At 45.1% G+C, this 15,297-nt stretch overlaps 1 protein-coding gene and 1 pseudogene across 2 annotated transcripts; both read right to left on the bottom strand.

Annotated features, from left to right (window-relative positions):
• Window positions 1-7,817: 7,817 nt before the first annotated feature.
• LOC310794926 (fibrous sheath-interacting protein 1-like) lies at window positions 7,818-9,548 on the bottom strand (the record flags this gene model as incomplete). Its single annotated transcript, XM_083656959.1, has 2 exons — window positions 7,818-8,272; window positions 8,669-9,548. The coding sequence occupies 2 exons, from the start codon at window positions 9,546-9,548 to the stop codon at window positions 7,818-7,820; spliced, it is 1,335 nt and encodes a 444-aa protein (XP_083513085.1).
• Window positions 9,549-13,079: 3,531 nt separating this feature from the next.
• LOC310795085 (exocyst complex component 7 pseudogene) lies at window positions 13,080-14,951 on the bottom strand (annotated as a pseudogene). The gene has a single exon. The product of its transcript is annotated as an exocyst complex component 7 pseudogene (transcript).
• Window positions 14,952-15,297: the final 346 nt, after the last annotated feature.

The following is a 15,297-nucleotide window of genomic DNA, read 5'->3' as shown; positions in this document are numbered from 1 at the left end:
GGATGTGATCTAAAATAGTAAAAAAAAAAAAAAAAAAAAAAAATCAGCTCAACTTAACAATGGACCCTTTTCACGGGGGCCATTTTGTGTCGAAAAGGCAGAATAAACAGGTGCAAACAAAACACTAATGAGGGTTTCCAAATTCCCATCATGGAAGTTGGAAACCCTCATTAGTGTTTTGCTTGCACCTGTGTTTACCCTGCCGTTTCGACACAAAATGGCCCCTGTGAGAAGGGTCTATATATTAAGTGCTAGAAAAGTGCCCATGTAAGCAGCCATGTTGCCTCCTTGGAATCTTCTTCTCCCTCATCCTGGGCACGCCCACTTTTCAACGGTCCAATTAAACTGCTCCACACGCTATGCCCCGCCTCTCTACCCTGTTTTACATAGCTACTGTGCAAAACAGTTTCAGCTTGACTTTAATAAAAGTCATTTTGACATCTCACGTCACATGTGGCTTTGGCTTCCATCAACTGAACATTTAGCCCATTTTGTAGAAAATAGATACGAGATATCATTTTTGGTCCATATTGCCCGGCACTAACACACACACACACACACACGCACACGCACACGCACACACACACGCACACCTCCCTGACTTGTTCTACGAACACCCTGCCCCTCCTGAGAAACACCCTGCCATGCCATGTGCGAATGAGAGGACAGTGTGACACAGGTTTCTATGTAGCTAGCAAGTGTTTCTACAGACATCTGATCTGGGATCCAGGCGGAACAAATCATTTTCAAAATGACTTTTTGGAATGTAAGTCCTCAACGGAACGAGAAGAGTCCGATGGCCATCTCCCCTCTTCTCCTTGCTGTCCTCTCGCTGTCAAAAGACGAGGAAACCACTGAGGTCTTGTGTGTTGTATAGTGTATGTACTGTATGTATGTATGCCATGTGTATGCCATGTGTATGCCATGTGTATGCCATGTGTATGCCATGTGTATGAAGCATTTACGCTGTGGAAAAAAAGGCATTTATATCTGTCTGCTCCTTCTGTTCTTTCCTCATCACCGGTAGATGGTTGCACTCCTTCATGTTCTGTCCACAGATAACAGGTGATCCATGCCACTAATACACAGATAAAAGCCGGGGTCTTGTATGCCAGGTTGTCCATGCCACTAATCCACGTAGAGTGCCGCAGGAATGAGTCTTAAGTTAGCATCGCCTGGTTCCCTCGTCTCGACGCCAATGTTTTTATTTATTTATACGAATGCCTGAAATAAGGCCTGCGGTTAATACAAGTCTATGAAACTGAGGCATTTGGGTTCAGCAAGATAATCTTCACAAATATATATATATTTTTGTTAAAGCAGCTACGAGCAACTTTTTCGATTGTTATTAAACAGTCTAAATATAATATCAATGCATCACATCTTACCTCTAATAGTAGACGAGACCAACGCAGAGTAGTCTCGTTTGAACCCCAGGTGAATCGGCCAGTGTTAGTCTGTCTGTGGCCAGGGCAGATCAGGAAGTGAAATGAAACGGTTTGCAGCAGCCACTTCGGCCATAACCACAAAATAACTTCCAAAAAACCTGTTAGAATATAACGAGAGATGTTCGCGAGAGTATGCGTGGCGTTCACATTGTTTATGCTATGTTGCTAGGCAGCGCGAACGGGGTAGGCAGGCAGCTGCGTTTCACTTCCGGGTTTCACTACCGCGTTTATCCGGTCCGGCGGTAAGGAGAGAGAGAGAGAGAGCCCCCTGTTGACGCGAGTTTAGACAGACACAGACTTAATAATCATCTAAGGGAGCAATCTCCGATTCACACGGCTTTGGGGTCTCAGCTACTATTATAGGTAAGATGTGATGCATCAATATTGTAATTATACTGTTTAATAACAATCGAAAAAGTTGCTCCTAGCTGCTTTAAGCGTTTTCTGGCGATCGCATTTACGCTTCAAAAATCACAATAGTTGTGAAGATGATCTTGCCGACCACAAAGGTGTAATTTCCATTTGTTAAGCACAGATTTTATTCCAGGCCTCTAACCAAAACCCCCGTACAAAAACCCCATTGACTTCCAGAGGAGGGAACCTCCAGGGTTGGCCTACAAAAATCCGTCATGGCTGCGGCGCTCTATAGAGATCATTTTCATCTTCATGTCATGTCATATTTTGAGCATAAGCCAAGAGTATCTAAAGGCACTTATACAGTATGTGAATATAGCGCGATCACAGTTACATCAGCACACCTATATTTTTAACAATGGTAACAGCACGTGTATTTTTTGATAGCCACTTGGGACACATGTACAAAAGATTGATGACCGATCATCAGCTGGTATTTTGATAGCAAGTCGCTAAGGAACGAGCAAAGATATGAGGGAAATCTCATATTAAGTCGATCAGTATATAGACTGGTTTGATTGCCAGAGGCTGGCCATGAGATCTTTGTTGCGTCTTATTCATAGAAATCGCATAGCTGCACTTTAAATGCTATAGCACTGAGCCTAGAAAATACAGCTGTTAACACAATGAGAGAGAGATGTATTCTGGGAAGCAGCATGTAAAACAGCTGTTAACACAATGAGAGAGAGAGATGTATTCTGGGAAGCAGCATGTAAAACAGCTGTTAACACAATGAGAGAGAGAGATGCATTCTGGGAAGCAGCATGTAAAACAGCTGTTAACACGATGAGAGAGAGATGTATTCTGGGAAGCAGCATGTAAAACAGCTGTTAACACGATGAGAGAGAGATGTATTCTGGGAAGCAGCATGTAAAACAGCTGTTAACATGATGAGAGAGAGATGTATTCTGGGAAGCAGCATGTAAAACAGCTGTTAACACGATGAGAGAGAGATGTATTCTGGGAAGCAGCATGTAAAACAGGTGTTAACACAATGAGAGAGAGATGTATTCTGGGAAGCAGCATGTAAAACAGCTGTTAACACAATGAGAGAGAGATGTATTCTGGGAAGCAGCATGTAAAACAGCTGTTAACACAATGAGAGAGAGAGATGCATTCTGGGAAGCAGCATGTAAAACAGGTGTTAACATGATGAGAGAGAGAGATGCATTCTGGGAAGCAGCATGTAAAACAGCTGTTAACACGATGAGAGAGAGATGTATTCTGGGAAGCAGCATGTAAAACAGCTGTTAACACGATGAGAGAGAGATGTATTCTGGGAAGCAGCATGTAAAACAGCTGTTAACATGATGAGAGAGAGATGTATTCTGGGAAGCAGCATGTAAAACAGCTGTTAACACAATGAGAGAGAGATGTATTCTGGGAAGCAGCATGTAAAACAGCTGTTAACACGATGAGAGAGAGATGCATTCTGGGAAGCAGCATGTAAAACAGCTGTTAACACAATGAGAGAGATGTATTCTGGGAAGCAGCATGTAAAACAGCTGTTAACACGATGAGAGAGATGTATTCTGGGAAGCAGCATGTAAAACAGCTGTTAACACAATGAGAGAGATGTATTCTGGGAAGCAGCATGTAAAACAGCTGTTAACACAATGAGAGAGATGTATTCTGGGAAGCAGCATGTAAAACAGCTGTTAACACGATGAGAGAGAGATGCATTCTGGGAAGCAGCATGTAAAACAGCTGTTAACACAATGAGAGAGATGTATTCTGGGAAGCAGCATGTAAAACAGCTGTTAACACGATGAGAGAGAGATGCATTCTGGGAAGCAGCATGTAAAACAGCTGTTAACACGATGAGAGAGAGAGAGATGTATTCTGGGAAGCAGCATGTAAAACAGCTGTTAACACGATGAGAGAGAGAGATGTATTCTGGGAAGCAGCATGTAAAACAGCTGTTAACATGATGAGAGAGAGATGTATTCTGGGAAGCAGCATGTAAAACAGCTGTTAACACAATGAGAGAGAGATGTATTCTGGGAAGCAGCATGTAAAACAGCTGTTAACATGATGAGAGAGAGATGCATTCTGGGAAGCAGCATGTAAAACAGCTGTTAACACGATGAGAGAGAGATGCATTCTGGGAAGCAGCATGTAAAACAGCTGTTAACACGATGAGAGAGAGATGCATTCTGGGAAGCAGCATGTAAAACAGCTGTTAACATGATGAGAGAGAGAGATGTATTCTGGGAAGCAGCATGTAAAACAGGTGTTAACACGATGAGAGAGAGAGATGTATTCTGGGAAGCAGCATGTAAAACAGCTGTTAACACGATGAGAGAGAGATGCATTCTGGGAAGCAGCATGTAAAACAGCTGTTAACACAATGAGAGAGAGAGATGTATTCTGGGAAGCAGCATGTAAAACAGCTGTTAACACAATGAGAGAGAGATGTATTCTGGGAAGCAGCATGTAAAACAGCTGTTAACACAATGAGAGAGAGAGATGTATTCTGGGAAGCAGCATGTAAAACAGCTGTTAACACGATGAGAGAGAGATGCATTCTGGGAAGCAGCATGTAAAACAGCTGTTAACACAATGAGAGAGAGATGTATTCTGGGAAGCAGCATGTAAAACAGCTGTTAACACGATGAGAGAGAGATGCATTCTGGGAAGCAGCATGTAAAACAGCTGTTAACACAATGAGAGAGAGATGTATTCTGGGAAGCAGCATGTAAAACAGCTGTTAACACAATGAGAGAGAGATGTATTCTGGGAAGCAGCATGTAAAACAGCTGTTAACATGATGAGAGAGAGATGTATTCTGGGAAGCAGCATGTAAAACAGCTGTTAACACAATGAGAGAGAGATGTATTCTGGGAAGCAGCATGTAAAACAGCTGTTAACACAATGAGAGAGAGAGATGTATTCTGGGAAGCAGCATGTAAAACAGCTGTTAACACAATGAGAGAGATGTATTCTGGGAAGCAGCATGTAAAACAGCTGTTAACACAATGAGAGAGAGATGTATTCTGGGAGGCAGCATGTAAAACAGCTGTTAACACAATGAGAGAGAGAGATGTATTCTGGGAAGCAGCATGTAAAACAGCTGTTAACACGATGAGAGAGAGATGTATTCTGGGAAGCAGCATGTAAAACAGCTGTTAACATGATGAGAGAGAGAGATGCATTCTGGGAGGCAGCATGTAAAACAGCTGTTAACACAATGAGAGAGAGAGAGATGTATTCTGGGAAGCAGCATGTAAAACAGCTGTTAACATGATGAGAGAGAGATGTATTCTGGGAAGCAGCATGTAAAACAGCTGTTAACACAATGAGAGAGAGATGCATTCTGGGAAGCAGCATGTAAAACAGCTGTTAACACAATGAGAGAGATGTATTCTGGGAAGCAGCATGTAAAACAGCTGTTAACACAATGAGAGAGAGATGTATTCTGGGAGGCAGCATGTAAAACAGCTGTTAACACAATGAGAGAGAGAGATGTATTCTGGGAAGCAGCATGTAAAACAGCTGTTAACACGATGAGAGAGAGATGTATTCTGGGAAGCAGCATGTAAAACAGCTGTTAACATGATGAGAGAGAGAGATGCATTCTGGGAGGCAGCATGTAAAACAGCTGTTAACACAATGAGAGAGAGAGATGTATTCTGGGAAGCAGCATGTAAAACAGCTGTTAACACGATGAGAGAGAGATGCATTCTGGGAAGCAGCATGTAAAACAGCTGTTAACACAATGAGAGAGAGATGTATTCTGGGAAGCAGCATGTAAAACAGCTGTTAACACAATGAGAGAGAGATGTATTCTGGGAAGCAGCATGTAAAACAGCTGTTAACACGATGAGAGAGAGATGTATTCTGGGAAGCAGCATGTAAAACAGCTGTTAACACAATGAGAGAGAGATGCATTCTGGGAAGCAGCATGTAAAACAGCTGTTAACACAATGAGAGAGAGATGCATTCTGGTAAGCAGCATGTAAAACAGCTGTTAACACGATGAGAGAGAGATACATTCTGGGAAGCAGCATGTAAAACAGCTGTTAACACAATGAGAGAGAGAGATGTATTCTGGGAAGCAGCATGTAAGTCGGACCTGCCAAGGACAACGCACAATTGGCACGCAGTATAAACAAAGCCCGCGCTGTTTTTCGGACCTAATAATCGTAGTACTGTAAGTCAGTGAGTGTGCCAAAGCAGCATTGTCCAACAACAACTCTTGTATTTTTATTTTGTATCATTATTTATACAAATAATTTATTTATACTCAGATTAACACCACTCGTATTTTTGTTTTCCGCATTCACTCGATACATCTTCAAGTACTGTGTGCAGATTCAGTCAGTGATTTCTGACTGGCTCTCCCATCGTCCTTACTCCAAAATAAAAGACCCCCGGCCGTCCTCCTCATTGTTTATGTGACAGGAAACACAATTTGACAACTTCCTGTATGTTGCCCGTGTTGGTATGTTGCCAAGACTTCCCTGCTCGTCCATTGGCTCAAAATGTTTGTTCATCAGTTATCCTCGAGGAGGGCGATCTTCATGTGAGTGTGTCAATGCAGTCCTGCATATTTGTACCGTTTGATCGACCCCCCCCCCCCCCAAGCTTTGGAAGACAATTCTCTATTAATGATTCTTTATTATTATCATTATTATTTTTGGGGGTACTCTTGTTTTCCTGTTTCTTTTTTTAAAGGAAAGAAGTGGACCTGAAATCAATGATTTTCTTTTTTAAATGCGATGTTTCTGAAGATGTCATGTGTTTTCTAAAAACAAAAGTTGAACAGATTGCTGTGTCTTGATTTTTTTTTTCATGCGGTGTGTGTGTGTGTGTGTTCCTAATGATAGTAGAAAGTGGGGATAAAAATAGGGACTAGAATAACTGATGCATTTCTGCACTGAACAGAAACAGAGGTTCCTGATTTAAAAAACAAAGCATGCTCAAATCTAAAACAGTACTAAAAACACTGGATTCAATTTCAATTGCCTATTGCTTGAATCAGTAATCATGCATAACGTTGTGTAGCACCAACACCCCACTTTGCATCAGAAGGAGAAGGCTGTATGCAAGGGATGTGTTTCCATGACAACTGTCGAGTCACGACTCGCCTCTGCTCCTTTGTATCTCTCTGGGCTGCCTTGATATTCTTTTATGACGCCGCTGAACATCAAAGGCATACAGGCATCACACTCAAACACACACTCATACAGTTGTAGCCCATATACATTTGAAATGCAAAAGTTAAACATTTTGGTTTGCAAACATTGCTGCGCACATGGCGACATCATTTCTCATTTAAAATAGAGCAGCACTAAAAAAGGTGTATGCTCACTTGTGCCCGCCACCAGTGCCAATAATATGGTTAAAAAAAAACCTTGGGACAGACAGCAAGCAGTGTTACATGTTTTCACAACATGGGGTTTCAGCCTCACAATCGCAACCAATGTCATTTGCTTTACTTGTTTGAATGTAGGATCCATGCATTGGCAAAATACTACATTCTCTCTCCCTCTCACTGACCAGCCTCTAGGTGGCGCCAAGCCACCATTGAATGTGCTATCAGAAGCCAGAAAAGGGAATTGAGTGTGTACGGTAAATAGGATAGCACCTTTAAAATGAAAGGGTGTGTGTGCGGGTGTGTGTGTGTGTGTGTGTGTGTGTGGGGGGGGGGGGGGGGGTGTTCTAGCAGGTCAGGATCTGTTTGATGAACAAACACTGCAATCAAAATTATTTCTGCAATATTGGTAAGTTGTAAGAAGCCTGAATGTGCATTCTGTATGATGTAAGCTAGGGTATATAACATGTATCTACAATGAAGCACATCTTTATAGTTTCCTAGAAGAACCTCTGAACACCCAATAGAGAGCTTTACACACACTTTACACACTGTCACTCAGGATTAACTGGGTTCAAAATGTGAACTGAAAAACATAATTTGTAGCGAAACACGAACACATCCACATGCTGATGGTCTTATTCCACACAGTCCCCGCTCTCCAGCCTGCTGAAGCTGCTGGTGGACGCACCTTGTAGCAGCTCTGATAGGACAGCTTCAGAGAGAGGGGCGTCTGCGTCTGGGTCAGGACCCCACGGTGTTGTGTCCCCCGTCTCAACATCCTGGCTCCTCCACTCATCCACCAGCAGGTTCTCTTCATGGCCCTGGCCCAGGATCTCCAGCTGCTGTTGGATCTCTTGGAGACGTCTCTCCTGCCCTCTCCTCTCCTTATCCTGCAGGACCTTCTCGCCGGGCTGCAGCAGGTCCCCGTCGAGTTCCCAGCCAGCTTCTGAGCCGCGGCCCTGAGACACGCTGAGGTTTGTGTAGGAGCTTTGCACCGAGAGAAATTCTTCCGCGGGAAGGAGAAGGCGGATTCTGGTGTCGATGTTAATCAGCTGCTGCAGGTGCGATGGTTCTGGGCTGTAGCCCTGGCCTGTCAGGTGCGATGGTTCTGGGCTGTAGCCCTGGCCTGTCAGGTGCGATGGTTCTGGGCTGTAGCCCTGGCCTGTCAGGTGCGATGGTTCTGGGCTGTAGCCCTGGCCTGTCAGGTGCGATGGTTCTGGGCTGTAGCCCTGGCCTGTCAGGTGCGATGGTTCTGGGCTGTAGCCCTGGCCTGTCAGGTGCGATGGTTCTGGGCTGTAGCCCTGGCCTGTCAGGTGCGATGGTTCTGGGCTGTAGCCCTGGCCTGTCAGGTGCGATGGTTCTGGGCTGTAGCCCTGGCCTGTCAGGTGCGATGGTTCTGGGCTGTAGCCCTGGCCTGTCAGGTGCGATGGTTCTGGGCTGTAGCCCTGGCCTGTCAGGTGCGATGGTTCTGGGCTGTAGCCCTGGCCTGTCAGGAGCGATATATGTTGCATGTCCTCGCTGTCTGCGCCTCTGGCACCGTCCTCTTCCTCCACCTCTCTGAGGAGCTCGGCCAGACGCTCTCGCTCTGCCTGGATCATGAGGACTTGGTCCCCCGTGCCACTGGCCAGCTCAAGATCTTTCTTCACAACGTTTTCTTCTTTATTCTTCTCCTTGGAAGCGCCACAGTGGCTGCTTTCGGATCGCTCTTGGCCCGTCTTCTCGTGGCCCGCTTCAAATGACTCCATCGTGCCGGCCCGCTTCTTTTCACTTTGCTCCGTGTCTTTGTCTCTAGCATACCCTCCTCGTTCAGGAACTTGAGATCCAAACACAGGCATGAAGTCAGCCTCCTCTTTGGCCGTGCTGCTGTGTGCTGAATCCAGAGCCAGCAACAGTCTTGTGTTCATAGCTTCATGTGGAGATAGACAGCTGATTCGAAGACTACGCCCAGTTGATTTGGGGTTTTCACATTCAGAGCCGCATTTGGGCTTATTCAATAATTCTTGCCAGAGTTTCAGCTTAAGTTCCTTTCTTTGATGCTTGACTTCTTTTTCTGCGCACGTCTGCACAGCCAGGACTTCTTCAAGTCTTCTCATCTCCTCAGTGGCTTCCTGCAGTTTAGAATCTCCCTTCTCGTCATCATCTGCATGGTACTGACCTTGGTCACTTGAGGAGTTGATGTTTGGGTTCGAGCTCCTCTGGACCTGAATATCGGCGGCGGCGTCGTTGGTCAAAACAACAAACGGCAATGGCGTATCGCAAGAAGTTCTGTCACCGTGAGGCAGGGACACACTAGACCACCGGCTACCTGTTAGCTCACTCGATGCAGGTTGGAAAATATCATCCAAACTACCTCTAGTGATCTCCATGGCGCGATTTTCCACAGCACTAATTGGTTTATCCATCCTCGTTAGCAAGTTAGCTAATTTATTCCGATTAGAAAGTTATTTTACTTCTCTGACGTTAAAGTTGTTGCAAATACAATATGACACAGTCTTGTTAAGCATGTTGCTGTTCCTACTTACAGCCTCGGCACGGAAGGATTTGTGACATCACTGATTATGTCAAAAATGTCTCTGACATAATGTCATCACTGATGATGTCACAGTGGCAATGTCTATGACGTCATCAACGCTCAATGCCACATTTTGTTTATAATAATTATAATGCATTATTCGTGGTAAATTGACCCACTCTACCTTTCTCAGGGCTTATCAACCGATGTCTTTTTCATAACACTTTTTCTTTTTGCTAATTTGTCTATTGGTTAGCATTTTTGATACACACGCCAAATATTACACGTGTTTTTCTTCAAAACATAGGATAAGTGACTGATGTCATAACATTATGACATCACACCATTATGACATGACTGAGTGACAATTAGCCTCTGCAGGCCAAATAATCTCTGACATCATGTCATCAGTGAGTGATGTCAACAGTGTTGTCATCAACCCCCATGTGTGCTTACGTGTGTGATGCTAAAGTTTTGTTCACAAACTGCACACTAACTCTGTACCGATGATGTCACAATGTCAACAGTGCCATCACAATGTGACATGACTGACTGCTTAAGTGACATCATCAGCGATTTATGCAAATGTATGCGGGTAAACTTCTCATGAACAGCTTAAATGTAAGAAAACTGAAAAATTGGCTTTGTCCCTGCCTATGCCATTCAGAGAGGACCGACAGACAGACATACATAGCTTCCTTCATTCTATAGTAAGAAGTGGGATGCTGACCACTAGGTGGAGCTAAGCCCCAATGTGAAACCACACCTGTCCCACTCAGTAGTCATAATACTCCTGTCAGTGTACTTGCATGTGCAGAGTTATATTAGTGGCAATTTCCCTCTATTCAACCCTCAACCAAAAGTGTCACAGAATTATAAAATGCAGGAAATTATATGAACCCCTTTGACCAATATCCACACACTGACTTCCAATTGCCCACTATGTGCTGTCATTATTCAGTACACTCCAGCGTTCTGTATTTGAATCGGGACATTTCAACCTCAAACAAGTGTGACCTCAATTGCAATGACCTGTACTATCTCTTCTCCCAATTAGCAGAACATTGAAAAAGATACACAGGGGCATTATGGACAGAGAAGCCTGGGCAAAATACTGATTTGTGCAGCCAGCCTGCACAACTTCAGTTTCCATGGGAATATTTTGAATCTCCTCTTGATTCATATGGACAGTGACATGGAGATCTTAAGGAGCGTGTTGAGGTTGTAGGACCTTGACTTGAGCTGTTCTTCAGAATACTGAGCGTGTGTGTGAACACACTCAGGGAGGACGTCTTTTTTATTGCGTCTGACCTTGTCTCTCTGTCTCTCCTCTAAGTTAAAGCGATAGAATACAGCGGGCTACACACATTTGACGAACAGTGATCGTGGACATTTTTCAACGTCAATCCAAATCAGCCAAAAGCATTCTCAATATAATTTATTAGTATGGCAAGATACAAAAATGAAAATTCATCCTTGGAAACGGTTTTGAACTGATATCAGAGAGATATTTACCGGTAGGTCCCAGAAAACAATGTATATCAACTACAGAAATGATCTTCAACTTTCATTCTGGCACTATATTTGCACACATTCAGCAGAGCTTGTAAATCCTTGCGTGCACACGACTGAGCCGGAGGGAGAATGCCAGAGTGTTGGGTCTGTCCGTATCAACACTCCCCTCCATTACACACTCAAACCCACCGGAGATAGACGCTCTCATGTCCTCGCCTGAGTACAAGAGAGGCCACTACAAGTCTCGCTATGAGTGTAAATATACTCTCTCTCTCTCTCTATCACTCTCTCTCTCTCTCTCTCTGTCTCACACACTCACCACTCCATCATTCTCCTGGCATATGGAGAGTTTGACCTCTTATGAGGCCACACACCTTGAATCCAAGCCAGACTTGTTTAGATTCAGACCAACAGTCCGGCTGGCGCCCTATAACCACTCCTCACAGACAGACAGAGTCTCTCAACAACAACCAACTACCAAAGTAATTCTACTCAAGTCAATCTATGATCAAGTAATTAAGATGGTGTTTTCCCTTTGTTTGTCATTACCAAACCGATTGAGGTGAACTTTTATCCCTTCACAGGGGAGCAAATAGTTGTTGGTGTCGGGGACAAATTGCAAACCAGAGGTAATTATGCAGGTCAGACAATGGTTCCGTCCCGTCTGTGTGTGTGTGTGTGTGTGTGTGTGTGTGTGTGTGTGTGTGTGTGTGTGTGTGTGTGCGTTTGTCATTCTCAGTATCTCACGGTACGGGAAATGTTAATGAGCTATTTCTCCGTTCATCTGGAAAACCAATCTTGTGGGGCGAAGAAAGAGAGAGAGAGAGAGAGGAAGCGAGAGAGAGAGAGAGAGAGAGAGAGAGAGAGATAGAGAGAGAGAGAGAGAGAGGAAGCGAGAGAGAGAGAGAGAGAGAGAGAGAGAGATAGAGAGAGAGAGAGAGAGGAAGCGAGAGAGAGAGAGAGAGAGAGAGATACATTGAGTTAAGTTGATTGACTTGTTTGTTCACTGGTTGCATCTTTCACTCGCGTGAACAATAAGCTGCAAACTCTGTGAGAGAGGGGGAGACTTAATTCTTCTCTTGTCATTTCAGCACCACGGACAGTGCCCACCGCAGAAGGAATGGTGTGCGTGCGCGCGCGCATGTGTGTGTGTGTGTATGTGCGTGCGTGCATGAGTGAGGGAGAGGGAGTGAAAGAGAAATGTTTTTTGCAGTTTATTGATTGATTGATTGATTAATTTATTGATTGATTCATGCTGCATGTCCCTCAGTGAGACCAGTGGATTTTAGTCATATGGTCCTACAGACTCTACTCTATATAGGACCTGGCTCAGATATGTCTGCATTTCATTTAGGAGAGAATATCTCAACTGTTATCCTACCGTAATATGACTCCTGTGAACAATTTGGGATGTGTGCCCAGCCAAAAGGGGGGTCATTTATTTTCACTATAATTCCATTCATGAGTAAGACAATAGTTTGGTCAGGGGTTTTAGACACTTTCTGTAATAAAACATCTAAAAGCATCAATCTTATTATCATACGGGGGACCGTGGGACAAAATCCTATCAAATGGGGGTCCGTGGTCTAATCTTTGTTAGTTTAGGGGTCCCTCATGTGAAAAGATTTGAGAACCACTCTAGTAGAGGCCCTGGCTCAGAAATATATGCACTTCAGTTAGGAGATAATATCTCAACTGTTATAGACGAATATGACCCCTGTGAACAACTTGGGATGTGTGCCAAAAATCTCTATACTGGGAGAAAACCCCGAAAATAGCCAAAATGCCCTTTTTGTATTAAGTGAGTGGGATTTTTTTTCCCTTAAAAGATATCCCCACAAATGTATTTTCAGGGTGTATAAAGTGCAGCTCAGGCTGAGGTGTCGAACACCCTCTCGATCATCTCTTCCACGTCCTCCGGGCGATACTTGTGGTACTTCTCAGGGTTCTTGGTGAACGTGATGTTGGCACATCTGTGTAGGAACATCCTGTATGCATCGCACACCACTTTCTTCTGGGCCTGGCGGATGAAGTGGCGCTGCTCCTTGTCTGGGACGGCCCACACCTTATGGATCTTACACAGCTCCTCCAACCCGCTGTTGAAGCCCTTAAATTTATCTTTGATAATCTGTCGCTCTTTGTCTTTCAGCTTGGTTCCAGGCTGGAAGACAGGCATGCTCCTCTCTGTCAGGTGCTCGGTGACCTTCAACCAACTGCACTGGTACATTTGGATCTGCTGCTCTATAAGCTCTCTGTATGAACTCTCAGCCTTCACCATTACCAGCTGGATCAGACCAGACTTCTCCAGGGACTTGAGGATGTAGTTGTAGTTGTTGTGTAGGAAGATGGCACTCAGAGCAGAATCCTCGTACACATTGGATTTGCTGAGAAGATTCAGCTGTACATTCCCCAACACCTTGCATATATAGGTGCTGAGAAGCCTTCTGCTGAACTCTGAGCTGTAGCTGCTCGCTGACAAACGTGTCTCTTGAGAGGCCAGCGTGGCTCCAGCCGTCTCGTGGACGTCCAGCAGCTGCTGTAGGAACAGCATGCTATTGCTAGTCAGTTCGTGGACTGTTCCATCTTTAGGCATATTGTACTCCTTAGGATCATTCTTGATACTGTCTGCAAATTCCTCCAGAGCTTTGGCTCCAATAGTTTCCATAGAGGAGATGAGCGTGGGCAGTTTGTTCTTGGTGCTTGCTGCTGTTTCTTGGAGCGTCGAGTCAAAGTCAGACTTGGACATCTTCAGATGTCTGAGGAGAGGGAAGATGGTGTGGACGGCGGAGTAGTCGTGGTGCACGATGGCCCTGCAAGCCGCTGACACCATGTTGTCTCCCTCCAGCATCAGGTTGCCCAGCGCCTCCTGAACGAGGGAGTCAAAGGTTTTCTTCTGGTGATGCTCAGGGATGATCTCCGTCAGGAGAGCGTACTCGCTCCGGGCCAGCTTGACAAAGGCACTGATACAGTGGATGTAGGAGTTGATCTCGATGTCGTCAAGGACATCAGCCTTCCCTGCTGCGGTCCCATGCGTCTCGTTCGGGGCATCAGAGTGGTGCTGTTTGACCCGCAGGTCGTGATCGTAACCTGGTCGCTTGCAAGCCTTTTTGGTTGGTGTGTGTGAGTAGAGGATCCCAGAGGAGGCGCTGTTCTTGCAGAGGTGATCCTTCAGGCTTTTGATGGAGTGATCCAGTTGGCTGGACCTGATCTGGAGGTACACGTTCATGAAGTCCTGGTTGCGTCCATATTCCACCAGCCAGCCAGAGATGCAGATGATGTCCTGGGCTACGGCCTCGGGCAGATGTCCGAGTATCACCTGCACCTCCAGCTCCTCATCCATACTGATGGCATCCAGGATGAGGATGGGAGGGACTGGCTTGCTGTATGTAGTAAGCAGGCTGCGGAACTCGGTCTCCAGCAGCTCGTTCCCCTGCTCAAAGCGTGCCTTCACTGTGTTGAGTTCTGGACTGTCAGGATTGTTGTCCTGGAAGTATTCCACTGCTTTCTGGATTTGAGCCATACATGCAAGATATTCATCCAGTCTGCCTGTCGGTCCGTCTCTAATGATCGTGTCGGTGTCCTCGGCCACCTGGTAGTAGCTGATGACCTGATCCATGCAGGAGAGGGTTTTGTCCACGTTCTCCTGCAGCCGCTGCAGGTTCTCCGTCTGCTTGTGGATCGGGATGATGGCGCTCTCCAGCCGCATCAGGCGACTCTCAAACGAAGACAAGATCGACACCATTCCCATAGTCAGCCGATCACTCTTCTTCAGATTCTCCCTGATGAATGACAATGTCTCCTGCTCCTGCTTCAGTTTCTCCTCTATCGCCCTCTTCCCGGCGGACGTGGAATCATCTCGAGCAATCCCTGAAGCAATTCCCATTAAAGGACGACCACCGGTGTTACAAAATAGAAAAGACACTGCAAAGAGGTGAGCAAATTGGTTTATGACTTGACCGGTGAGTGATGTCATCAGTGCTGTCATCACTGATGTCACTCGTGCAATTGTGATGTTATCAGTGAGTGATGTCATCAGCCTGAGTGATATCACTCTTTTTTCAAAAAAAAATCAAATTTCAATTTTTTTT

This window comes from Poromitra crassiceps (genome assembly GCF_964638095.1).
Source record: "Poromitra crassiceps genome assembly, chromosome: 20".
In the NCBI taxonomy this organism is placed as follows: domain Eukaryota; kingdom Metazoa; phylum Chordata; class Actinopteri; order Beryciformes; family Melamphaidae; genus Poromitra; species Poromitra crassiceps.
The sequence above is the reverse complement of the archived record's forward strand: the minus strand, read 5'-3'. Positions and strand labels throughout refer to the sequence as shown.